Source organism: Rattus norvegicus, chromosome 2 (assembly GCF_021556685.1).
Source record: "Rattus norvegicus strain SHRSP/BbbUtx chromosome 2, alternate assembly SHRSP_T2T, whole genome shotgun sequence".
NCBI classification, from domain to species: Eukaryota; Metazoa; Chordata; class Mammalia; order Rodentia; family Muridae; genus Rattus; species Rattus norvegicus.
Window position 1 is genome coordinate 31,356,848 of NC_141535.1, and position 26,964 is coordinate 31,383,811.

General features: G+C 43.3%; 1 protein-coding gene and 1 long non-coding RNA gene across 4 annotated transcripts; one reads left to right on the forward strand and one right to left on the reverse strand.

The window, feature by feature from the left end:
- Positions 1-2,071: 2,071 nt before the first annotated feature.
- Positions 2,072-9,108, reverse strand: Btf3 (basic transcription factor 3). Of its 2 annotated transcripts, none has more exon segments than NM_001008309.2 (6): positions 2,072-2,381; positions 3,244-3,300; positions 5,565-5,766; positions 6,088-6,201; positions 8,346-8,414; positions 8,970-9,108. In NM_001008309.2, coding segments are annotated over 5 exon segments (489 nt in total). In that variant the 5' UTR covers positions 8,970-9,108; the 3' UTR covers positions 2,072-2,334.
- Positions 9,109-9,206: 98 nt separating this feature from the next.
- Positions 9,207-16,720, forward strand: LOC120100679 (uncharacterized). 2 transcript variants are annotated; one of them, XR_015670560.1, is made up of 3 exons: positions 9,207-10,301; positions 13,368-13,572; positions 13,764-16,720. It is a non-coding gene; the product is annotated as an uncharacterized LOC120100679 (long non-coding RNA). The 2 variants fall into 2 exon arrangements; XR_015670561.1 differs by having other exon boundaries at positions 9,207-9,555.
- The last annotated feature ends 10,244 nt before the right edge of the window (positions 16,721-26,964 follow it).

Consider the following 26,964-nt stretch of genomic DNA (forward strand, 5'->3'; position numbering starts at 1 on the left):
AGGCTGGGGTAAGGTGCTTTCTCAAGTAGTTCAGTTTGCATTTCCCTGATGGCCAGGGAGAACACAGCCTTAACCAACTGCTCCATCACCAAGACCAGAAGAGTACAACAGTCTGTTTCTCTCACCTGATAGTACCTAAAATCCCTCCCAGTAGGTAGGGTGTGGCTGAGACTCAGACAAGTGAACTCATCTCTCCCAGATTCCTACATCTATTTGTTTGTAGCTCTCCTTTAGGACTTTAATTGGACGAAACAAGTGATGATGCTGTATCTGGGGGGGGGGGGGGGGGAGAGGTAGGGGCAGTCCTTCCTCAGCACCATGGCCATCCCAGGGAATGATCTCTGACTGATGTAATCAGTGGTAATTGTGTGTCACCTCCCAGCCTAAGTTTGAGAAGCCAGCTGGTGACATGCCTGTCACCTATCCTATCACAAGACTGGCAAGGTTCTAATTAAATGCTGCTCCTGTGATAAAATAGAAGCAAACCAGGCATCAAATCCATCAGCCTTTGTAGCAAAACCCTTCCTTGAAAACGGATATCAGGAAGGGAAACGTTTCCTTATCAACCCATAGCTAACACAGTATACTTAATCAATCTAAATTAAGAATACTTGCAGAGGGGCTAGGAGATGGCTCAGTGGTTAAGAGCACTGACTATTCTTCAGGAGGTCCTGTCCAATCCCATCAATCACATGGTGGCTCACAAGCATCTGTAATGGGATTCGATGCGGTCTTCTGGTGTCTGAAGACGCCAACAGTGTACTCACATACATAAATCTTAAAGAAAATACTTGAAGATGGTTAAGGACAAAACAGATTTAACCTCTGTACTAGGACAGACCCAGCTGGAAAAACCTTATAGATTTAGACCAGTCTGTCAGCAGCCACCTCTACAAACTCTACTTTAAAAGCATAGCAATGGTACCAGACTTCCTATGCCAGAATCAGGGAGTGCCCCACCATCAGGCAAGCTGTGATGCAATGTGTTTACAATCAACCTGACCCACGAGTGTCTGGAAGCCACCTGGGTTTTTTAAGCTGTTGAGACCTCTGGATCCTTGTTACACCTAGAGGGATCACAAGATGTGACTGCACCTTCCTTCTAAATTTTTGGCACAATTTTTTTTGACACAGAAACTCTGGAATATAGCTGTAGAGCACCTTAAAAGAGTAGCTGCAACTATGGTATATATTTAAAAACATCTCTTAATAGTACTTGGAAATTAGTAATTCAGAGTATCAGGTTATACATGAAAAATGGAGGAACTTGTTCATACCCTATAAAACTTAGAATGAGGGCTGGAGAGATGGCTCAGCGGTTAAGAGCACCCGACTGCTCTTCCAGAGGTCATGAGTTCAATTCCCAGCAACCACATGGTGGCTCACAACCATCTGTAAAGAGATCCGATGCCCTCTTCTGGTGTGTCTGAAGACAGCTACAGTGTACTTATATATAATAAATAAATAAATCTTTAAAAAAAAAAAAACTTAGAATGAAATGCTGAAACTGAGACAAAGGACACTTAAGAGCACTTACTGCTCTTCCAGAGAACCCAGGTTCTATTCCAAGCACAAACATACACATGGGTTGACAATCATCTTTAATTCCAGGGACCTAATAGCCTCTTACTGACCTCTGCAGGTGCTAGGCATATAAATGATGTACACACATATAAAATAATCTTTAAAAGAGACAGATATTTCTATATGCTTATAATAAACACCAGAGAAAAAGCACCCTGGTTTACCCACACAATACTGTTCTCAGCATACACCACATGGAACAAACAGCCCTAATGGTTGCTAGAGAAGCAAACTCTCTAACATTAAGAATGCTCTCGGGGTTGGGGATTTAGCTCAGTGGTAGAGCGCTTACCTAGGAAGCGCAAGGCCCTGGGTTCGGACCCCAGCTCCGAAAAAAAGAACCAAAAAAAAAAAGAAAAAAAGAATGCTCTAACCAACTTGAATGTTCATCAAATGCCAGGAGTCTGACCACATGCCATAATCAACTCTGCAGACAAGTGCTCACTGTGCACACACCAGTGACACGTAAATAAAACAATAAACCAGGTACTAGGCAAAGAATTTTATTAACCTTTTCCAAACTTTATTCCCAGGCGTCTTCAGCTTAATTTGCTGCAAAGAATGAATTAGGCTTAAGCGAAACTGAAAAGAGCTGCAGTGTCCGGGGGGCTTGGGCTTAAAAATATTAGAGATCTAGATTTTATCAGATCCATAATAAACAAAAAATTTTTAAAAAGCAGTCATGATATAAAACAGCAGCTCCTATTGTAACTTCTGCCAAGTGTCACCTTCTTCAGAAGTTGCTTCGATTCAGTTTGCCTCGTTCTTAGAAGCTTCATCAAAATTCTCCACCAGATCTAGAAAAGAATCAAAACAAGAGATCCTGAAAAAAGCCAATTCTACAAATAACCTGCAGATACCTAAGGAAACGCTGTTAAAGGTGAAGACTCGTCACCCCCATTTCTTTGGGCAGTTATGAAGCAGCTGTTCTCAGCCTTCCCAATGCAGTGATCCCTTCATACAGTTTCTCATGCTGTGATGACCACAACCAGAAAATAATTTTGTTGCTGCTTAATAACTGTAGTTTTGCAACTGTTATTAATCGTGATGTAAACATGTGATATGCTACCCCAAAGGGGTTGAGACCCACAGGCTGAGAGCCTGTGTAAGAGTGACCATCACGCTTGCTTAATTTTATTTCTCACTCATCCCCTCTCAATTTAAGAATTAAACAATCCATTGGCTAATTAGGGAGAACAGAACTAAAGGGATCATGACACAATCTCAACTTTTCTTGGGTTCCAGAGACATTTATCTTAAGAGGAAAATTATGAATTTTTTGATTTTTCCACAGGACAAAAATTCAACATAATTTAGTTGGACATAGTGTCACATGTCTGCAATCCCAGCACTCAAGAGCCTGAGTCAGAAGGGTCTCAAATTTAAGGCAGGTCTGAGTTACATAATGAAACACTGTTTTAAACAAAACCAACAACATAAAAGAAAAACATTTCTCTACCTTTTTAAAACATCAAACCTCAAGATATTAAGCTTCTCCATGCTTTTTCTTAAACCACTGTGGTTCTGGGCAGCTTCAGTTCCTCAGTGAGGTTCTTGTCCCGTGTCTTCACCCTCACTGGTTCTAACTTTTTAATACTACCACCATTCTGGAACGTTCTGTAAAGATTCATTTCTCTCCCTTGCTGAAGCAATTCTTACCTGGAACTTCGTCATCATCGTCCTCTCCAGTAGCAAGTGGTGCTTTTCCATCCACAGCTGTGAAATGAGAACAACCAACCCACTTCTTTAGAGCAATAAATATCAACCAAAAGATAAACCATAAAATACAAAGTTACGACCTACACCCACTCAAGTGGTACCTAAGATTTCACCTATAGCACCATCAAGGAGCTCTTTTGATGGGCACAAAACATCCTCTGGGTATAGTGAGAACAATGAGGAATGCTCAGGGTAAAACCACACACCAAATTATGGTCAGGCTTATTTGGGAGGCAAATGAAGAGGCCAGCTGTTTCTCTAAATATTCTGTGTACTGCATAAAGCCCAATAAATATTCACTGAATGAAATAAAGCATTAAAAACTTACGTGTGTTGGGTTGGGGATTTAGCTCAGTGGTAGAATGCTTGCCTAGCAAGCACAAGGCCCTGGGTTCAGTCCCCAGCTCCAAAAAAAAAAAAAAAAAAAAAAAAGAAAAAAAAAAAAGAAAAAACAAAACAAAACAAAAAAAGCCCCAAAACCTTACATGTGGTGACTAACCTATCAGTCATAGCACTTGGAATAGAGACAAGAAGAGTATAGTAAATTGCAGGCCAGCCAGAGCTATATAGGGAGACCTACTTCAGTCAAGGAAAAGATCAAACAAAAAGGCCAAATTTAAAGTATCTCTCAGCTGTTAAGTCACCACTCTTTCTCTTCTTCTCTCCCTTTCCTAAGATACTGGGACTCAACCCAGGGCCTTAGATATGCAAACAAGAACAACCACAGAGCCCTACCCCCCCAGCCTATTTTTAATTAAACAAAACCACAAATTGAGCAGTCTAATTTGCCCAGGCTTTCAACACATAAAGACTCTTCAATTTGTATGTAAAGTTCCTTCTTTAGCCTCCCCAGTGACTGAGATTACAGCCATGGGTCATCATACCTAAGACAACTTTCACCAAACAGAAAGGAGGCAAGTTCTGAGAACACACAGCTCTAACCTGCACAGACACCAGTGGAAATTTTAAAAGCCCATTTAAACTCTCAAAGTCCAAGATAGCCTAAAACATCTTGATGCCCCTCCTTAACAATAAAAGCATAAAATGAGTCAGCATCTGACAACAGCAGAGGAAAACAAGACATTATAAACCTAATTTACTTCTGCATTCCTATTCAATTTTTAAGCAGCCAGCATAAAGTTCTCATATTAACTGTAATGGTTAATCTTGGTTAATTTGACACCCACAGGAAGAAGAAACCTCAAATGAGAAATTGCCTATCAGTTCAGCCAGGTAGAGTGCGGGGGAGGGGGGGGGGGGCGGGGGCGGCAGTATTTCTTTATTGCTTCTTGATGTAGGAGAACTAGCCCACTGTAGGCTAGTGCCATTCGTTCCTGGGCAAGTTCGGCCTGTATAAGAAAGGCTGTACAAGGCCAAATAGCCCTAAATCCATACTAGCAAGTAACATTAAATATTATGTACACACACACACCATGCAATAACAATTAATTGGGGGAGGCCATGAACTGAAAAGGCAATACAATAGTTGATTGTGAGCCCGGGAGCACACCAATAAGCACTGCTCTTTAACGGTTCTTGCCTGAAACTCTTGCCTTGGCTTTCCTTGATGATGGACTGTAAAGTGCAGGGAACTAAAATAAGCCTTTCTCCTCAGGCTGCTTTTGCTTATGGTGTTTCTCACAAGAGAAATCGATCCGAAACACATCTTGTTGTACATATAAGTCAACAAATACCCATCTAGCTGTAATGTGCAACACCAAATCACTGGCTACTACATCAACAATGGGCTGCGTTTAAAATAATAGTCCAAAAGTCACCAAACACAAAAACTGTAAAATAAGGAGATGGAATGCTAGTTTTACTCTTTTTCTGAGACTGTGTATCTATAGCCCAGGCTGGTCTTGAACCCAGTAATTTTTTTTAGTTTAGCTTCTAAAGTGTTAATTGGAGAGTATTGATAACCATGAGTCACCATGCCCAGCTTAATCAGTTCTACATTTTGAGTACCAGCAAAACCCCAAATTAACATTTTTCATTCCTAACTGATGAAAGGTTTTAGTCTGACTTAAACCATGTAAGCTGGTAGAAAACAAACATCCACTAAATCAAGTATAATAGGCGAGGATAAACTAGACAACATTATAAACAAGAACACATAAGTAATTAAAAGTTTACTATTCTTTTAGATATATAAGTTGGCCTTCTATACCTAAAGACATTCTTAGCAATTCTGAACCCTGAGATCACAGAAAGAAGTTGCTAAGCAACCAGCCAAGTACAATGACTCTGAGGACACTCACATTGTTTGGGCAGAGCTTCAGCCAGTCTCCTCAAACTGGTCAGACTGTCTGCACCAAGCTGGTTGAGGATGCTGGGAAGCATTTCTGTCAGCTGCTTTGTCTCGGCGTGGCCTGTAATGGTGAAGGTGTTTGCTGCCAAAGACGCCTGAACTTTAGGGTTGTTAAAATGGATCACTGTTCCTTGGTTTGTAAACATGTTCACCTATAAAGAAAATAATTATTACAAGTAACAATCACCAAAGATTTCTTTAAAATCAATGTTTTTACTAAACAAAACCTGAAATCTGGATAACTGGTATAGTTCTTCCCTTTGAAGTACAGGTGACAACTTCCCCAGAATGTGTAAGGAAATAGCTTTCTGCCTTCACAACATCCTGGATCACTTGTTAGTTAATAGGGCAAGAACATCTCCCAAGACACTCAAACATGTAATGGGGCATGAACTACAATGCTGACAGTAGAGCCAAGACAATTACTTCATCCATGACCATTAAACTTCCCATCCACGCGTTTTGACCCTTACCTCTTCAATACCAGAGATATTGTTTACCCCTAACTTCTTTAAGGAGAACTGCAGTTTTTTATCGTCTGCTGTGGCTGTTCTGTGAACCACCTTCTTCTTTCTACGAGCAGTTCCCTATGGGAGCAAGAGGGCAGACAATACAGCAGATCTTTTACAACTGTTTTCAGATCTTTGCTTCTGTACAAGACAGTTAACCAGATGAACATGGTGGCACACTGATGGATCTCTGAATTTGAAGCCAGTCTGGTCACCTACTGAGTTCTAGGTAAACCATAGCAAAACAATTGAGACTTAGTTTCAAGTAAAAACAAATACATAATAAAAATTAAAGGTAGTTATGAAACCCACAAACTAAGACAGACTAAGATGGCAATAAGGAAGGACATTTATTTCATAGCACCAGTCAGTCAGATGTGAAAATGCCTTCCACAAGCCCTAACATAGTCTTTTTAAAAATGACCAGACAAGGCCATGTCTCAACCTAAGCTAAGCTTCATTTGTACCTTTTGTTTCCAAAGAAAAGTCAATAGCTTAATTGGTATTCACGGTGAGATAGTATACAAACCACCTATGAATCTGCATACAGATATCTATTATAGCCAAGAGTAGAAAGTTCTGAACCCAAACAGACCTCTGAACTCTAGACCTCTTCCCTGCATTGTTCACCTCCCTCCCTAGAGCAAATTTCTGCTTCTCCCCATGAAAAAGGCTCTCCTTAATCACTCAACTAAGGATTTCTATAAACATCTCCGTCTTCCCTAGCTTACTTTTAACAGTTATTGTTAGTCATATTTTAAAATCCCATCAAGCCATAGTGCAATCTGTGTCTTCTCTCAACTCTGCACTATGACATGCTAAGTTACTTTCAACTTTACACCATGAACATTTTTATAATAAGAACAATGCCACCAGGAAAAATTTAACTATAAAATACAGGCTACCACTTATAAATTCCACACATTTCACAAATGTAGAATTTACTTAAAATATTGTCAGTTTTTCCTGACACTGAAAAGGGTCTTTAATTATTCACCTGAAAGCATGTGAATTTAACACTATTTTCCCTCTAAGGCAATACCTTACTCAACCTGTAAGTAAGGTTTCTTTAAAAGGTACAGAAAAAAAATGTTCCCATATTATGACTAGAAACATTGTCTTAGCTTAACAAGAGACTAGATACAAAGTGTCCCTATGAGAGTAACTCTGAAGGCTTTCATTTTCCCTGGATTGACGACACTAGAAGGCAAACCTAGTAATTAGAGAAACAATCTCGAACACAAGCACATCACTCCAGAAACTAAGAAAACAAATTCAGTTTTTTCCTAGCACCTGAAGGCTCCTGCCTTAAAGTAAAAAGGACACGTAACATCTAAAGTTAATGTTGTAAATGCAAACTGAAGGCTACAATTGCCAGCAAAAGACAAACAGGATATTTACTCCTGGTGCCAAGTCTCCTAACTTAAGGTAAAGGTTGAAGTTAGGACAATTTAATAGGTAATAAACTTGTACTATGGAAGCTCCACAAGTTTCACCAAGACACAATGCTTCAACAAGCCGCCACACCTTGTTAAACACCAGGAATGTGCTAACACTATCAATACTTGAAACTAAGGAGATCTTCATCTGGAGTGGACCTAGCACTAGCACCAGCACCAAGTTCAATAAAGAGTTTAAGACAGTATCCACTAGGAGAAATCAATCTGCCAACACCTTTTCATTCTCCCACTGTAGCATAATCACAAAGGCTAAAGAAGAAAAGATATGTGCTCAGGTAGTATTTTCCAATCTAATGCTGTTCAGGAATTTAAAAAGTACACCAACTGAGGGAAATATCCTCAAATAGCCTAGAAAAAGACAATTACCCTGTCGAGCATTTAGTTCAGAAAGCACTGCAGAAAGTCTTAATAACCCACCAATTTTGTGCAACTCAAGGCTAGACGTGCACAATGCTTTGGCAGAGAACATACTTTTCTCCCTATTAATAAAATTAAGTAACATTTCTGTACTGTTTACACACGCCATAGTCCTGAACTTCATGCAAGTAAAGCAACATTTTAAAGATTTTTTTTTCTCTATTGCTTACACCCCTCACCCCCAATATAAAGCCTCCACGTCTCTTGGTATCGGTCTCGTTTCCCTTGGATTTGCTAGCTTTGCGAATATCCCCTGCCAAGCAAAGGGACAAAAAACAATGTGAGAAATGCAAAGAGAATTTTTTTAAAAAGGGAAAACAAAAGAAAGAAAAAAAAGAAACTTACTTTCCCACCAATGCGCACTTGTGCCTGCAGTTTGGCGAGTTTTTCCTGGTTCATGATCGTTTCTTTCATCTACAAAGAGAGGAAATCCTCAGCAAAGAACGGTCGGCCCCACTCCAGCATTCCATGCTCGTTATTTCCCAATACACTCTCAGGAGAACGTCTCCTCAGGCTGAGGCCTGGATCCCAAATTCACCCCCACAAAGCTCCAAAAGTCGGCTCCGAGCGAGCCCGGGGAGCACAAGCACTCTCGCCCCTCCCCCTTCCAGGCCCAGACTCGGGCTCACCCCCACGGCAGACCAGCATCCCCCACCCGCGGCCCTGGCCGGCCTCCGCCTAGCCAGGGCCTACCCGGCCCGGCCACTCTCCGCAGGCCTCGCGGTACCTGAGGCTCCTGTCCTCGGGTTCCGCCGAGAGGTGGAAGAAGAGAGGGCGTCGCCTCGCCCCCGGGGCAGCCGCCCCTGGCTCGCCCTCGCCCCCGAGAGTCAGCCTGAGCCGGAGCGCCTGTCCGTCGCATCGCTTTCCTCCTCTCCACAGCCCTGTCCCCTCCCTGTCTCGCTCCTGCCGGGAAATGCCCGCCCCCGCTCCCGTTCTCCTCCCACTCCGGCGTCCACAGCCTTTTTGTACCTTGTCGGAGTGGAAATGGGGCCGCGCGGGGGACTAAGGTTCACGCTCAGGGGGTCTCGGGCAGACCAGCTGAGATAAGGCGCACACACGCGGGGACGCAAGATGGCAGCTAGAGGGAGGCCGGAAGTAACGCGACGCCACTTCCTCCAGAACTCAGGAAACGGACTTGGCGTCGCTGCGCATGCGTAGCCGGGGCCCCGCGGCGAGGGTGCGGGTCCAGTGGGTGGCTGGTTCTTTCCTTTCGTCCGGCGGCCGGCTAGGAGCAGCATCGGAGAGCTGGGAGCCGCGGACACCGACCGCGATCCTGGGAAAGGCCATGGATAGATCAGACAGTGAGGCTCCCTGTAGAGCTGTGGTTATGTCAGTCTGCCTTGTGCTTGCCTCTAGGGCGTCCAGCTTTGTCCAGTAGGCAGCAGTGTCTGCTCAAGGCCGGGTGTAAATAAAAACTATCAAAATCAGCGAAGCTAAAGTTGCTTTCCAAAATTAAGTGATTTGGGTGATGTTGAAATAGCGATTCAAAATTTCTAGAAAGCGTGTTCGGAATGCATTCCAGATCTCCACCCGACTGCAATTCCGATTATTCAAGGTTGAAACAGGGTAACAAGATTTCTAACCCTTTAACCTTTTACACCACTACCATCGCCTACTTACTCTCTAATAATAGAGTTGACTCCTTGATATCGAATATTCATGGCTTTGACCATGAAGCAATCACAGTGGAGCAAACTTTACTTTGAATAATTCAGAGATGAATTTGAGCATGTGTGCTTGGAGATAAAAACGTAGCTGTTGAGTTAAAGTTTGCCGAACTCCAGCACAAATTGTTTCATTGTGGTTGTCGGTTTTTGTTGTGCGATGTGAAAGTGCCTCACTAAGTAGTCCTGGCTAGCCTGAAACACAACTTTCCTCCAGCTCGGGACCCTCTCTCTTGTCCAATGCTTGGGATTATAGTCGTCTAGACCATTCCCAGACAAGTTTAAAGATAACCTTAAAAAACACCTATATGAAAAAAATTTTTAAAGAAAGCTTAAATGAAAATTCTGTGTGCTCAGCCTTCTTCCAATCTTAGCTATGAAATGGTTTTGAATAGTCAAAAACGGAAGTGTGTTAGAAATTTTAGAGAGAATACAATTTATCCAGAAAACTTGCAGAAATGAATACTCGAGCTAAAATCATTCTTTTTTCTCCTTGGAAACCTTTTTACACAAGAGTTTATTGCAACAGGGATGAGTCATTTAAGAAAACCAGGAGAGACTACTTTGCTGTGTAGAAAATTGTAACAGTTTTTTTCCCTTGAAACAACAAAGAACAATGTTTCTTTTATCCCAACAAGTAAGTTTGTTGCAGAAACCGGTGCCTGTTGGCTAAGCTATGAAGTACCTCAGCCTAAACATACTCCAAATAACTGAAATGAACAGAATTCAGTGCTACAGAAAATATATAAAAACACATGTTACATGATATGTCACCAAAGCTGCCCTAACTGTAAGGAAGACGATGTTTATTTTGACCCTTGCTGTTTGTGCTTGTTTTGTGAGAACCAGGACTTCAAATTTTGTTAATATTTATATACCAGCCTTTTACAAAATAATCAAAGGGCTTTGTTATTGTTTTACATTTCCTCTAGAAATTACTCTTGCAGTTTTACGTCAGGACTACCATTTCTCACATGCTCCCGCTGTCTCCAGCAAACATAAAGGATTGACTCCCACTGATTACTGCTCGATTACTACTCGTATAGAGCAGTGCAAGAACTGCTTGCTTAGCACTCTCGATGGCCTCTGTCAACAGAATTCGGGAAAAGGGAAACATGATTACTCTCCTTGGTTCATAGCATATGTCTAAACAAAAATATATGAGTTATTTTCATCTCTGACTGGAACTTGAGTTTCAGTCAAGGTTTCAACAAGAGCCAGGTATTTACTTGACATCAGGCTTAATTCTTAAGGAGAATTATGACCCATAAGAAGTTTTGAGAGGGCTGGAGAGATGACTCAGGTTAAGAGCACTGACTGCTCTTCCAGAGGTCCTGAGTTCAAATCCTAGCAACCACATGGTGGCTCCTGATCATCTGTAATGAGACCTGATGCCCTCTTCTGGTGTGTCTGAAGACAGCAACGGTGTACTTATATATAATAAATAAATCTTAAAAAAAAAAGTTTTGAGAAATGACTGAAGGTAAATCCATGATTTTACTTTGTGTATGTGTGTGTGTGTGTGTGTGTGTGTGTGTGTGTGTGTGTGTGTGTATGTGTTTAAAGGGCAGAAGACAACTATTGGGAGTTGAATTCCCAATTCACTGTGGGTCCCACAGATTGAACTGGGATCATAAGCTTGACTGGCAAGCGTATTTCTCTGGAGCCATCTCACAGGCAGAACCCTGTGCTTTTGTCAGAGAATCACAGTGAACACACCATCCACTAAACTTCCTTGCGTTCTCCTTGCAGTCTCTGCCCAACTTAACATCTATGCATCAGTCTCAGGGAGCCTTGCTGAGACACCTTTACCCCAGTAATTTACATCTCCTTCATCTTTGTGCCACAGAAGCATTGGTTTTTCTTGTTTTTGTTTGTTCGTTTTTTTTCTCTCCCCAAATTCTCCATTTGATGTCAGGTAGTGTATAGCGGGACCATCTTGGACCCACCAGTGATATAAATAAAGGCACAGGCTTTTTAATATTTTAAAGCTTAGGCCTTTTGCTAAGCAGTCTCCCAACCACTCTAAACCCAACCAGACTACACCAAGTGGGGAGCTCTAACTCTCTACTTCCTCTGGTCCATCCATTGACTCCATCTCTAGTGAATCTCTCTTCTCTGATTCCTCTCTCTCTCTCTCTCTCTCTCTCCCCCCCCCCCTCTCTCTCTCTCCCCCCCCCCCCTCTCTCTCTCTCTTCCTACCCAGCTATTGGCTGTCAGATCTTTCTTACAGCCAATCAGATACAATTCTAGATTACCTTAGGCAGGTGACTCTCTCTCCCTTTCTCTCTCTCTCTCTCTCTCTCTCTCTCTCTCTCTCTCTCTCTCTCTCTCGCTCTCTCTCTCTCTCTCTTCCTACCCAGCTATTGGCTGTCAGATCTTTCTTACAGCCAATCAGATACAATTCTAGATTACCTTAGGCAGGTGAGGAAGAACAAAATCCTGCCTGTATTTAGCTCTCTGAGGGTATTAACAATGGAATCTACAGAGACACCCTCACACAATGTACCCCAATAGGAGTGCTTTAGCCCACAGAGAAAAGAACCCTGGGGGCAGCTGGGGCATTCCTGAGATGGTAGATACAAACCTTTGCTTGATACAGAGTCAGTGTCCTGGAAGGATGGTATGCCCTCCTTGGTTCATAGTATATGTCTAAACAAAATATATGGGTCATTTCATCTCTGACTGGAAATTGAGTTGGCTTCAGTAAGAACCAGGTATTTACTCGGCATCAGGCTTAATTCTTTTCTTTTTTTTTCCTCTTTTTTTCGGAGCTGAGGACCGAACCCAGGGCCTTGCGCTTGCTAGGCAAGCCCTCTACTGCTGAGCTAAATCCCCAACCCCATCAGGCTTAATTCTTAAGGGGAATTATTTCTCCCCATTCTCCTTCCTAGTGAGACTTAAAGACCAGAGAAGAAATATATTTTTCCATGGGTGCATCCCACAAGGCCTTATAAGGTACATCTCACTGTACAGTATTATAAAATGCATTCAAGCTTTTCTTCTCTCTCTCATCCCTCTCCCTTGTCTCGTCCTTTCATTAAACCTCTCCATGTGGAAAAAAAAATACCTTCAAGGAAAATGAGTTCAGACTTCATAGCAGCACTGCATGTACTGGCTGGTCCAGCGGCCTGACCTCTGACTCTAGACAGGGAAAGGGTGTCTACCGGATGGGCATTTGGTGTTTGTTTATGGTGGAGCAGAGGAAGATCTTCCTTGCTGCCAATGTACCTATCAGCCACTACCCATCGGTAAGCTAAGCGTGGGTGACAGCTGTGTGCAAACTGTCCACTGAAACCAAGTGTGCAAGGAAATAAGTCATTTGGCCCATTTTCACACAGCAGCACCTCTTCCAGCCCACACCTAAGTAGTCAGCAGGACTGTTGCAGAGTTTCTTCTGGAGAGGCAGAAAGAAGCATCTGCAGCCAGGAAAGGAGTTGTTGGAGGAATTCAGGAGCACGCAACTGAATCTCCTGGAGCCAGGGAGCTGTCAGTTATACACATCCTTCCTAGAAACTCAGAGGCAAGAACAACAGGATCTTCTTCCTTCATGAAACCTTGACCCAGACCTTGGCTCTGTTTTATCCACCAATAGTCCTTCAGGATACCTAACCTGTCTGGAAATCAAGGGGGTGGGGTATGGGCAGCACCATGCACTATTCCCTTACCAACCTGCTGACAGAACTTGCTTTGTCTTCTACAGGGATATATTCTGTTGGATGAGAGGTCTCAGTTCCAGCAAGGGAGACATCTTACCAGGAGAAATAATAATGGTGTCACTGAGCTGAAAATTGGACTGCCACTGGGATGCTCTAGGCTTCTCGTGCCTCTGAGTCAACAGGCAAGGAAGGAAGTCAAGGCTGTTGCTGTAGGGCTCGGCTCGGTACTGAGTACCAAGGAGAAACTGGGTAACTATTCCATGAGAAGTACCTCTATAAATGTGTCAGTTATGCCATGCTAAAATTTTATAAGAATTTTGTAATAGACTATTACTGATATGATGATAGGTATTAAGATATGAAACACTGAAAGTCAGAACAAATAATCCTTATCTCCCATGTGGTTCTGGTAAAGTACTTCACACTCCATGTCCCTCTAGATCTGAACGTACAACTGGTGGCAAGTCACCGTTTCCCACAGAGACTGACCCAGGCACGACTGCCAGCTGCTCAGAAACGGTGGCCAGACTCAGTGGTGGGACCAGATGCCAGACATCTGTCTTCTATCAACTAGGATCAAAATAAAACCCTACTCAAGAGCCAACTTAATGTAGCACGTGTAGCAGAAACAAAGATGGCCCGGTTGCCTGTTCAGCAAAGCGTCTATTACAGGATCTCCCACCTTCTCAACAGCTGGAGGGATCGAGCCCCTTCAATGCGACCTTTCGCTCTCCTGTCCTTTTCTCTTATGCTAGACTGCCTTATTTTTCAACTACCTACCTCTTTAGACTCTCCTCTTCTTGACCTTAGATTCTCTATAAGACGCTCAGCACCTGTTTACCCCTTTACCCCAAAGTAACCCTTTTTTGAAGTTTCTCCATTAGGTCTCTCCTGACTTGGGAATTTCTATGACTATATTTACATATATTAAATGTATATATTTCCACCTAAATTCTCCTTGAATAAGCTCCCTTCCATAAATGGGATCTCACTGTATTTCCAAAGCCGGCCTAGAGCCTCTGGGCTTAAATAATTTTCTTGCTTCAGTGTCCCAAGCACCTGAACCATGGCCATGCACCACTACTCCCCACAATGATCCCCCTTTAAATTTTTTTATTTTAGTTTTTATATGTATGGTGTTTGGCCTGCATATGTGTCTGTGTACCATGTGCATGCCTGGGACTTGCAGAGATCAGTAGATGGCATTAGACCCTTGGAACCGAAGTTGTGAACAGCTCTGCTCTACCACTCAGTTGCTAGGAACAGAACCTTGGTCCTTTAGAAGAGCAGCCAGTACTCTTAATCCCCACGCCCCCTCTTTGGTACTGTGTGATCCCATTTTTGTCCATTAGTCACTAAGGCTGACTGAATAAAACACAGCAGGCTGTGACTTCAGCTGCTGTGATGGTCAGGGTTACTTGTCAACATTACTTAACCTAGAATCTCCAGGGAGGCCGGCCTTCAGGTACATTAGTGAGGGATTAGCTAAGCTAGCTCCTGGCTGTTGAGGTTTGATCCGTGCTCTGTATTGTAATGCTAAATTCTGTGTGTCTGAAGGCTTTGAGCAAATCCTCGGGTTTACAAACTTTGGTTGTGTAAACCTTGTTCCCTAATTTAAAACAATTGCTTAAGTAAAATTGACTGCAGCCAATTACTGGAGGGATTAAAGGTAGGTGGGTTTTGAGTTATGTGGGAAGGAGAGAGAGACCAGGTGGAGAGACCAGGAAGAAGGAGACCGAGGGGAAATGGACCATGAGCATGTGGCCTGAAGAAACGTCAAGTATTTGGGGTACACTGCTGGGGAGGTAGCCAGGCCAGTAGTTAGAAAAGTAGTTTGGGGTGGCCCCCAGTAGTTGTCAAAGCTGAGTAAAATAATCACAGTCTGAGTCTCGTTCATTTGTAAGCTAGCTTCTCAGTTGTACTACACCTGGTAGTGTGAAAGGCTGTCTTGATTGATGTGGAAAGGACCCATTTTAACTGTGGGGAGAGCCATTCTGTAGGTAGGAATCTTGTGCTGTATAAAGCAGGAAAAGCAAGCTGAAAAATCCATTTGCTGTTGTTGGCTTACTACGACCAGCTGTTTTTGTACTCCCTTTCCCTTGAGTTCCCCATCATGATGGATGGTAAAACCATTGGTCCATTGGCTGGATGCAGTTCAATAGAAAGATGGATTAATTGATTGTGCACCAAGAAGATGGAGTGACTCGTTCTTTATATCTTTCACATTTAGTTGTCTTGGCAGAAAGGATTTGAGTGATGGAAATCAGTGAGATGACAAACATCTTAAGAGTTTCTCTTGCTGTGAGAAACACCATGACCCAAAGCAAGATGGAGTGGAAAGGGTTTCTTTCACTTACACATCCCCATCGTTGTTCATCATCAAAGGAAGTTAGGGCAGGGACCTGGAGGCAGGAGCTGAGGTGGAGGCCATGGGTGCTGCTTACTGGCTTGCTCCCCATGGCTTGCTTGCTCTGCCTGCTTTCTTATTGGATCCAGGATCACCAGCCTAGGGATAGCATCACCCGCATGGTCCTCCCACATCAATCACTAAGAAAGAAAATGCCTTACAGGCCTGCCAATGGAGATATTTTCTTTATTGAGATTCCCTATCCTCAGATGACTAAAGCTTAGGTCAAGCGGACATAAAACCAGTCAGGGGGTTGGGGATTTAGCTCAGTGGTAGAGCACTTGCCTAGCAAGTGCAAGGCCCTGGGTTCGGTCCCCAGCTCCGAAAAAAAGAAAAGAAAAGAAAAAAAAGCCAGTCAGCACAACTATAGTGCACAAAAACCTATAGTGTAATTTACCAGTAAATAAAGGATGTGGAAGGCTCTAAAGACAAAGTAATAAGGAAATGGAACTGTTAACTAGCCTGTTTTGAGTAGTACACACTGCATACAAGTATTGAATATCAATGTCCCTGTTCAGTGGTTAGGAGTACTCTTCCGGAAGACTGCCCTTCTCCAAAGCTCAACTCACAGGGTGACTCATAACTATTGGAAACTCCACCTCTGGAGATCTTTTGCCCTCTTCTGGTCTCCACTGGTGCTACATGCATATGATGCACAGACAGACCTTCAGGTGAAATATAAAATAAAATATTTTTTTAAAAGGAAATTATTATGTTTCTCTGTGTAATGGTCCTGTCTTGGAGACCAGGCTGACCTTGAGCTCAACAGAACTGCCTGCCTTTGCCTCCTGAGTGCTTAAAGGGAAATATAAGTCAGATTGTTGGGTTGTGGCTATTAAATAGGCAAGCTCATAAAGAACCCCGAGGAGCTTTTGTTGCTGGCGAATGCTTGAATGAAACCTGACAAATCCCATATTTATTAGCTACATAATCTAGAGGTACTAAAACTATTTATGGAGAACATATCTTGTAATAAAAATTTCTAAATCTGTTTCCCTTTCTGTTTATCTGACATAATTTGGCAGTATATGGCCTTAGAGTTAGAATCACAATAGCAGCCTCATACTGGCTTTCAGGGTGTGGCATTCAGGGCAATGACAAGTAACCTAGCAGAATGCCACAGGTTTGTGTATAAATCTTAACATCTAGAACGATGTATTGAAGGAAACAAAACGTAAATAAAATACACACCTGAAAACAAACAGTAATTTAGGGCTGGAGAGATGGCTCAGGGGTTAAGAGCACTAACTGCTCTTCCAGAGGTCCTGAGTTCAAATCCCAGCAACCACAGGGTGGCTCACAACCATCTGTAATGAAATCTGATGCCCTCTTCTGGTGTGTCTGAGGACAGCTACAGTGTCCTTATATAGCATAAATAAATCTTTAAAACCAAACCAAACCAAAACAAAACAAAACAGTAATTTACTGTTTAACCAAGAAAGAACAAGAAACCAAAAATACTGGCTCAGGATTAGTGCCTCTGTGTCAGAACAGCACCCAGCCTGGGACAGCACCATTGGGCCCAGCCTGAGAGGGCACCATGACTGGCACTAAGGTTTTGTGGTTTCCAGGAGGATTGAATCTGCTACCAGCAGACAATCATGAATATTGCTTGGTAAATAGCAAGAAAGTGAATAAGAAGACCAGAAAGGGGTGTGACTACCTCCATCCTCATTTTAAATTTGAATGGAGAGTCACCATGGCAATTCAACAACAGCAACAAAAAAAAAAACAAAAACAAAAACAAACAACAACAACAACAACAACAACAAAAAAACAAAAAAAACCTTCCCTTCAAACAAGTAAATGTCTCCAATTTGGAACCTCTCAGAATGCTGCACTGGGGTGAAGCAATCTCTTGGGAGGAAACCTTCCAGTCACAGCCTTCTATCCACCTAGCTTTGCTACTGATAGTTCACACACTGTGTGTCTCTCCTGTGTCAATGCTATTCACAAGATGTGTTCACAATGCTGCATTTAAAAAGCCCAGCACGAAGGCTTAAGATTAAGAAATCAGGCTCTCATAGGGAAGAGTGCAGCATGGAGAATTGTAGATGATGGTAATGCCCATAATGTTTTCCCATCCTCGTCCCACAAATCAGTTTCTCCAGAGAAAGCAGCAGCCTGTGAAGAGCTTGTGTTCTGGAAGCACCAACAGGACCTCTTCTAGAAGCCTTCATGGCTTCTGTTATGCTGCAGCAGTCAGAGTCCATTCCATACTACAGATTCTTTACCACTTGGAGCTAACCACATCCCCTCCCCCAGCTCTCCTTACAGACTCCTGTAACTGGAGCTCCTGTGACTGAGCCCCACCACACTAGGAGTTCTGCTGGGGAAGGAAGGCACTGCGCTGGTCACTAGACTTGTCTTAGTTTCTAATTGCTGTGAAAACACCACACACGACCAAGGCAACTTATGAAAGGGTTTATTGGGACTTAACAATTCCAGAGGGTGAGTCCAAGACCATCATGGCAGACATAGTGCTGGAGCAGTATCTGAAAGCTTATATCTGATCCACAAATAGGCAGAGAGTCGGGTGGGGAAGGTACTAACTGGGAATTGTATGAGTTTCTGAAATGTCAAAACTCACCCCTAGTGACACACCTCCTCCAACATGGCTGTGATTCCCAATCCTTACCATACAATCCCACCATCTCCAGACCAAACAATTCAAATATATGCGCTTATGGGGACTATTCTCATTCAAATTTCCACAAAGCTCTACCATTTCTGCATCCCTCAGTGAGGATTCTGGAATTTTGGTTTCTGAAACACACACACACACACACATACACACACACACACACACACACACACGCACAGAGATAGATAGATAGATAGATAGATAGAGGTTATAAGAATGTGCTTTCATTTTAATTCCAGGTGTAGGGATGTGGGGTTGTGTTGTTGTAAAAATATAAAAAATAAAAAAGGCTGTCTTTTATCCCGCTAGGTCCGGCACCTCAGTGCCCAAAGATATCTGCTGGATATCTTAAGTCTCAGTCAGCAAAGCGTCTCACCTGCTCTTCTCCATCCCATATCACACTGCTGAAGGCCTCTCTCTGAGCCTGGCAGCAATCTCTCTACCTATCTAGTTCCCAAGGCAGGATTCCATGCCAGAAACACACATCCCAACTCCCTGGCGGCCCAGACCAACCGCCCCACACTCCGTTACACTTAAATCTACACATGAAAGAACACACAACACAATAACCTTTGGTCCAATTGATAAGATATAATTGCCCACCTAAACATACAAAGCCCAATACACATTCATCCCTTAAAAACATTCATAACAACCTGCAAAGGTACAGCGTGGAATCTTAACATCACCCGCCATATTGTCCTGCCACGGCTTCTCTCCCTCTCCCTCCTGTCTCTTCCTCCTTTCCATTCCAGTCTCCTCCTCTTCCTTCAAACTTTTCTCCCGCCCATCCTTCCTTCTCGTCCAATGACAGGCCTCCTTCTATCTTGTACCTGCCTCACCTGTGACATCATCCCACAGGGCTGCTTTGGTCTGCCTGAAGCAGATGACTAGGATTTGTCTCATGCTCTAGCAGAAGCGTGGTTTTGCCAGCTGCAGATAATTTCTATGACTATGGACGTTTTGATATCTGGGACCTTTTCAAAGGGTACATAAATGTGAGTTTTCCAAGAGGCGTTAGAGGAGGGGTTGTTGGTCATTGAAGGAAGTTGTTTGAGGCTTGTTAGTAACAGTGGTCAAAGAAGAAGAAACAAAAGAAAAGAAATTAGAAAATAACTTTCTAATTCCTCTCTCTCCTCTACCCTTGTTTCTCTATTTAGTGTTAGCGGGTGAAACCAGGGGGATAAAAGGTGAGCAAAAGAAGAACCCACAAAATAGCAAAGAGTAGCAACAGCCTCTCTTCAATTCAGTGTCAAAATGAGGCACCTGCTTATGACTATAATAGTCTGGCAGTAGGTTAAAAAGAATCTCTCTCTCCTGTCTGGGTGACATCTAGTGACAAAGTCAAAGACAGCTGGGAAGATAGGCAGACTGCTTAGCTCCAGGGCCAGCAAGCAGGCTCTGAGTTGTACTGCCCAAGCCTTCCTTCATGTGTCCAGCTCCAAGACTGGGTTCCTCTTCCAGCGCACCTCCTTCCTGAGCTCCACATGTGATCCGTACTCACGGCTCTGCTTCTGTCTTGCTAGTATCGCACTGCGATTCTAACCCTTGGAAACATTTGAAAATTCCAAATCTATTGTCCATAGGTTCACTTACACCCTCTAAAGAAATCTCCATGCATGCCAGAGAAGAAACATACAAAACATTTGAGGAAAAAAGAAGTGAAATAACTCAGTTCCTAGTACTGAGATACCACATGTGAGGTTTAGCGTATGGTCAAGCTTGGCTTAGAGGGCAGCGCAATTTTCTCCGTGACTCTTCACTTCAGGCAGAGAGAGGGTGGAGTCAGGCCCCCTCGGGAATACGTTCACTGAAGTCTCAAAATAAGATAATGCTTGACATCTGTGGCTCGATCTTCCAGTCCGTGCCCGTGTGCATCATACTGCAAACACCACTGGAGCAAGCGTGAGTCATTCAGAACGTGTTCTTCAAGTTTGTTGTACCTGAACCGTAGATCATTTTGACCATATTAACAAGTTAGCAGAATGGATTTAGAGCACAATTCTGGGCTTTGCTTCAATGGTTTATGGGTTTGGGGGTGAGATATCTATTCACCCCAGATAGGGTACCAATCCTGCTCATGTTAAAGAAACGATTTACACTACCCCAACACTATCCTGGTGAACCGATGAGTTTAAATGATGACTTTCAGGAGCATAGATAATTTATAGGCAGCTACTTCCCAAAAGGAGAGCTACCCCCCCCCCCAAATAATGTTAACCGTTTATGATCCTCAGAGGGGAAGGGGAGCTAATGAGCGTTGTGAGCCTCCCTTTCCATGAGGGAATGCTAGCCAGCCCAACCTTGTGAGGGATCACAGCTGCCCTTCTTCTGAGACGGCAGTGGCCATATAGTGCTCAAAAGACAGTTCCACAGCACTGCTGATGTCTTCTCTAATGAGGGTCAAAGGGGAATGTGGACTTGAATTATGTAGACATTTGGCCAGAACCTCCATTCAGTGAGAAGAGACCCAGCTCACGAGAGTCAATTCATGCATCTTTCGGAGGCCGGAGCAGTTATAAAGCTACTTTAGAATGTCCTTAACGATGCCTAAGAGACCTGTCTTTGACAGATGTGCTCGTGTAGCTCAGTCAATTGGCATATGGAATTTTTATGTACAAGTGCCTGCAAAAGTTTCAACATGTAACTTTTATTAGTGCTCCTACTAGCGTGGCGAGGCAGATGGTATACACATTACACTGGGAAGCGAGCTCTGCAACTGGCCTTCCAGGACTAGCTGCTCTGCTCGTGTGTGTGTGTGTGTGTGTGTGTGTGTGTGTGTGTGTGTGTGTGTGTGTGTGAAAGAGAGAGACAGAGAGAGGGGGAGACAGACAGAGACAGAGAGACTAGGTGCTCTGCTGTGTGTGTGTGTGTGTGTGTGTGTGTGTGTGACAGAGAGAGAGAGAGAGAGAGAGAGAGAGAGAGAGAGAGAGAGAGAGAGAGAGAGAAGCCCATACATTGGCATGAGGGAACCAAAGCTCACCCTCCCAGCTCTCTTGCCCAGGGTCCACTGTGGAACCCTGCCTTCCCCGTGCTGCAGGTCCTGCTTCCATACATCCTTGCTGTTTCTTTGATTGACCACCCGTGGCTTTCCATCTTCTGCATCTGGACCAAAGCAAGGTCGAGACTCACAGAGGTATATCTAACACAAAGCTTGTGGGCGACATGCAGCCAACGATGGCTCCCAATGTGGCCCAACACAAAAGGGTAAATTTATTTAAAGCATTATGACAATATCTGTGTATTTTTTTTTAAATTTTCTAACTTCACTGGAAGGTTCTCCATTGTGAATTAGAGGACAAGAATCGTCAAAGCTTAGATACATCTGGCAGAAGCTAAGCAAGGAAAGGACAGTCCAGAAAGGTGTTTTCTTCATCTGTCTCTCCATCTCTCTCCATCTCTCTCTGTCTGACATCTGAGCTGGCACTGCCTTTCCTTGTTTGTGGACTGTGCTACAGTTTGAACATGGCTGGTCCCTCTCCCCAACTCATGTTGGAGATCTAATCCCCATTGTGACATACCGAGAGAGTAGAAACTTAGTCTAACCATGGTATTAGAGGAGTGTCAGCACAGGAGCCTCTGTAATTGAATGTGGACAACTTCATAAGAACAGAGACACAGGGTTGGGGATTTAGCTCAGTGGTAGAGCGCTTGCCTAGCAAACACAAGGCCCTGGGTTCCGTCCCCAGCTCCGAAAAGAAAAAGAAAAAGAAAAAAAAAAAAGAACAGAGACACTAGAGGACACACACACACACACACACACACACACACACACACACACAGACTCGTCTCTCTCCTTATGATGTTCTACAGCACTACTCTACCAGCAAGGAAGGCCATCAGCAGATGCAGCTCCTTGACTTTCATCCAGAAAAGAAGTGGCCTTTTCTTCATAATTTACTAGCCTGTTATAGAATGTTATAGGCAATGGAAAATTAACTAACAAAAATTGGTACTTATACCATAACACCTGCTTCTTAGGCCTTTGGACACAGGTTAGAATATATTTCTTCAATGGGCAGGGCTTGGGTCAAACTTGTACTTATATTTCCAGTTTCTACCATAGTCCCAGGTAAACAACAGGTACCAAGTATAGATACTGAGTACTAGAAAGAATAGCTATGGACCGGTGGTTCACACCTTTTAGCCCAGCACTTGGGAGGCAGAGGCAGGCAGATCTCTGAGCCTGAGGCCAATTTGTTCCACAGAGTGAGTCCAGGACAGCCAGGGCTACACAGAGAAACCCTGTCTCAAACAAACAAAGGATAGTTCCTAGAGAGACAAGCCTAGATGGTCTAGAACACTAAATTGAGAGATGAAGTTTTGATAAAATAATTTTGAAGTCATTTTGGAAGAATAACTATTCAACAGTAGTCAAAATATTTGAAAATCTTTTTGTTATTTTGTTTTGGAGACAGGGTTTCTTTGGGTAGCTACGGTTGTTCTGGAACTTGCTTTGTAGAACAAGTTGGCCTCAGATTCAGAAATCCTCCTGCCTCTGCTCCCCGAGTGCTAGGATTAAAGACACATGCTACTGACACCTAGCAAAATATTTGAAAAAAAATCTTAAATAGAGATCGAACTGAATCTAACAAGTGTCTAAACAAGTCAAGTTCAAGAAATGAAACCAATGATGGATAGGTTAAATGAAAAGACTATGCCATGGAGAAAGAAACTGAAGTGAGAGAGAAGACTGAGTATGTAAAGGCCGCACTTTACATTTAGAGGAAGTAGGTCTTGCTTAGCAAATGGTATTGGCCAGGCATGGAAGTTTATACCTGTAACCCCAGGGCCACAGGAAGGAGACAGGAGTCTACCTGGAGCTGACTAGCCAGCCAGTCTAGCCAGAATGGTGAGCTTCAGGGGCAGTGTGAGATCCTGTCTCAAGGAAATGATTGAAGAAAGACATCGGGGTGTCAGTCTCTGGCATGTACATGCCCCCGAAGGGACATGTGCACCTGCACACATGTGCACAAAATGACACACAAAACCACAAACAAAACCACAAACATACATGTGTTTTAGGACAACTGACATCCAGTTGAATGGGGAAACTGGCTATTTGTAAAGGGAAGCCCAGGAGTCTTTCTTACGGTGACACTGAAGGACAAGATCATTGACTTGACCAAAGAAAACCGAAAACTCCCATATTAGAAAAAAAAAAAAAAACCAGAAATCAGAGGACAAACTGGGACAAAGCGTTGGTTTTTATATGACAGCACATTCTAGTAGGGAATCCATCCTCTAAAAGGAGGTAGATGAAGAAATGTGAATGGACAAGTCACAAAAGGGAAAAAAAATCAAATATCCATGTTTTCAAACTCTGTCAGGTAGGATGGTCTACTAGCTGGTTTTGTGTGTCAACTTGACACAAGCTGGACTTACCACAGTGAAAGGAGCCTCCCTTGAGGCAATGCCTCCATGAGATCCAGCTGTAAGGCATTTTCTCAATTAGTGATCAAGGGTGAGAGGGTCCAGCCCATTGTGGGTGGTGCCATCCTGGGCTGGTGGTCCTAGGTTCTATAAGAAAGCAAGCTGAGCAAGCCAGAAGAAGCAAGCCAGTAAGTAACATCCCTCCATGGCTTCTGCATCAGCTCCTGCTTCCTGCCCTGTGTGAGTCCTGACTCCCTTTGGTGATGAACAGCAATATGGAAGTGTAAACCAAATAAACCCTTTTCCCCCCAACTTGTTTCTCAGTCATGATGTTTTGTGCTGGAATACAAACCCTGACTAAGACAGATGGATTAATCAACTTGATTTTTAGTTTTTACAACAGAAATGCTTTGATGGGACATAACATCAAAGATTGGCAAGGATGTGGGAAAACAAGCATCTGTCCTACTTCAGAGAGACCATGGCCTCTGAGGCAGAGAGAGGTACATTGGTTGGGACAAAGAGTCCAGTGTCCTTGAAGCTGTTGGATAGCTGTCAGTCTTTGTCACTCTAGCTGAGGTTCTTAATGACATAAGATGGACAGACAGAAGGACAGCAAGGAGAACGATTTGAGATGCTGAGAACACATGCATATTTTCATTTCTGATGTCATGCACCCAACTCCCACTTCATAATTCTTCCTTGCTCACGCTTTTGGTAGTTATAGAGTACCCCAAGGGTCACCTCTATGAACTTAGTGCACACTTACTCTGGCTTCTTTTAAAAATTGTCTTCCAGAAGATGGAAGGATCTCCTATGCTCATGGATTGGCAGAATTAATATAGTAAAAATGGCCATCTTGTCAAAAGCAATCTACAGATTCAATGCAATCCCCATCAAAATTCCAACTCAATTCTTCATAGTTAGAAAGAGCAATTTGCAAATTCATTTGGAATAACAAAAACCCCCAGGATAGCTAAAACTATCCTCAACAATAAAAGAACTTCTGGGGGAATCACCATCCCTGACCTCAAGCTGTATTACAGAGCAACTGTGATAAAAACTGTGTGGTATTAGTACAGAGACAGGCAGGTAGATCAGTGGAATAGAATTGAAGATCCAGAAATGAACCCACACACCTATGGGCACTGGATCTTTGACAAAGGAGTCAAAACCATCCAGTGGAAAAAAGACAGGATTTTCAACAAATGGTGCTGGTTCAACTGGAGGTCAGCATGTAGAAGAATGCAAATCGATCCATTATCGCCCTGTACAAAGCTTAAGTCCAAGTGGATCAAGGACCTCCACATCAAACCAGATACACTCAAACTATAGAAAAAAAGTGGGGAAGAGCCTCAAACACATGGGCACTGGGGAAAATTTCTTGAGCAGAACACCAATGACTTATGCTCTAAGATCAAGAATTGACAAATGGGACTTCATAAAATTGCAAAGCTTCTTTAAGGAAAAAGGACACTGTTGTTAGGACAAAATGGCATCCAACAGATTGGTCAAAGATCTTTACCAATCCTACATCCAGTAGAGGGCTAATATCCAATATATACAAAGAACTCAAGAGGTTAGACTCCACAGAATCAAATAACCCTATTTAAAATGGGGTTCAGAGCTAAACAAAGAATTTTCAACTGAGGAATATCAATGACTGAGAAGAACCTAAAGAAATGTTCAACATCCTTAGTCATCAGGGGAATGCAAATCAAAACAACCCTGAGATTCCACCTCGTACCAGTCAGAATGGCTAAGATAAAAACTCAGGTGACAACAGATGCTGGCGAGGATGTGGAGAACGAGGAACACTCCTCCACTGTTGCTGGGGTTGCAAGCTGTTACAACTACTCTGGAAATCAGTCTGGAGGTTCCTCAGAAAATTGGACATAGTACTACTACCTGAGGACCCAGCTATACCACTCATGGGCATATACCCAAAAGATGTTCCAACATACAACAAAGACACATGCTCCACTATGTTCATAGCAGCCTTATTTATAATAGCCAGAAACTGGAAAGAACCCAGATGTCCTTCAACAGAGGAATGGATACAGAAAATGTGGCACATCTACACAATGGAATATTACTCAGCTATTAAAAACAATGACTCCATGAAATTTATAGGCAAATGGATGGAACTAGAAAATACCATCCTGAGTGAGGTAACCCAATCACAAATGAACGCATATGGTATGCACTCACTGATAAGTGGATATTAGCCCAAAAGCTCAGATTACCCCAAATACAATCCACAGACCACATGAAACTCAAGAAGAAAGATGACCAAAGTGTGGATACTTCAGTCCTTCTTAGCCTTCTTAGAAGGGGAACAAAAGGGCTGGGGATTTAGCTCAGTGGTAGAGCGCTTACCTAGGAAGCGCAAGGCCCTGGGTTCGGTCCCCAGCTCCGAAAAAAAGAACCAAGAAAAAAAAAAAAAAGAAAAAAAAAAAGAAGGGGAACAAAAATATTCATGGAGGAGATACAGAGGGGATAACATTTGAGACAAAGTTTGGAGCAGAGACTGAAGGAATAGTTATCCAGAGCATGCTCCACCTGGGGATCCAGCCCATACACAGCCACCAAACCCAGTCACTATTGGGGATGCCAAGTGGTGCATGCTGACAGGAGCCTGATCTAGCTGTCTCCTGAGAGGCTCTGCTAAAGCATTTCAAATAGAGAAATGGATGCTTGCAGCCAACCATTGGACTGAGAATGGGGTCCCCATTGGAAGAGTTTGAGAAAGGATTGAAGGAGCTGAAGGGGTTTGCAACCCCACGAGAACAACAATACCAACCAACCAGAGCTCGAAGGGACTAAACCACCATCCAAAGAGTACACATGGACAGACCCATGGCTCCAGCTGCATATGTAGCAGAGGATGGCCTTGTGGGGCATGGATGGGAGGAGAAGCTCTTGGTCCTGCCAAGGCTGGGCCCCCTCCCCCCAGTGTAGAGGAATGTCAGGGGGGTGGATGGGTGGGGGAAGGCCCTCATAGGAGAAGGGGGAGGGGAGTTGGATGGGAGGTTTATGGACGGGAAACCGAGAAAGGGTATAACATTTGAAATGTAAATAAATAAAAAAAATCCAATAAAAAATAAAAGCTAAAAAAAAAGTCGTTCTCACTCTTTCCTCCTTGTGTGCAATGTGGTTGGCAACACTGCCACTGCTGGGCGGGGTGGGGTGGCAATAGAGCATGAGCTTCAGCTCC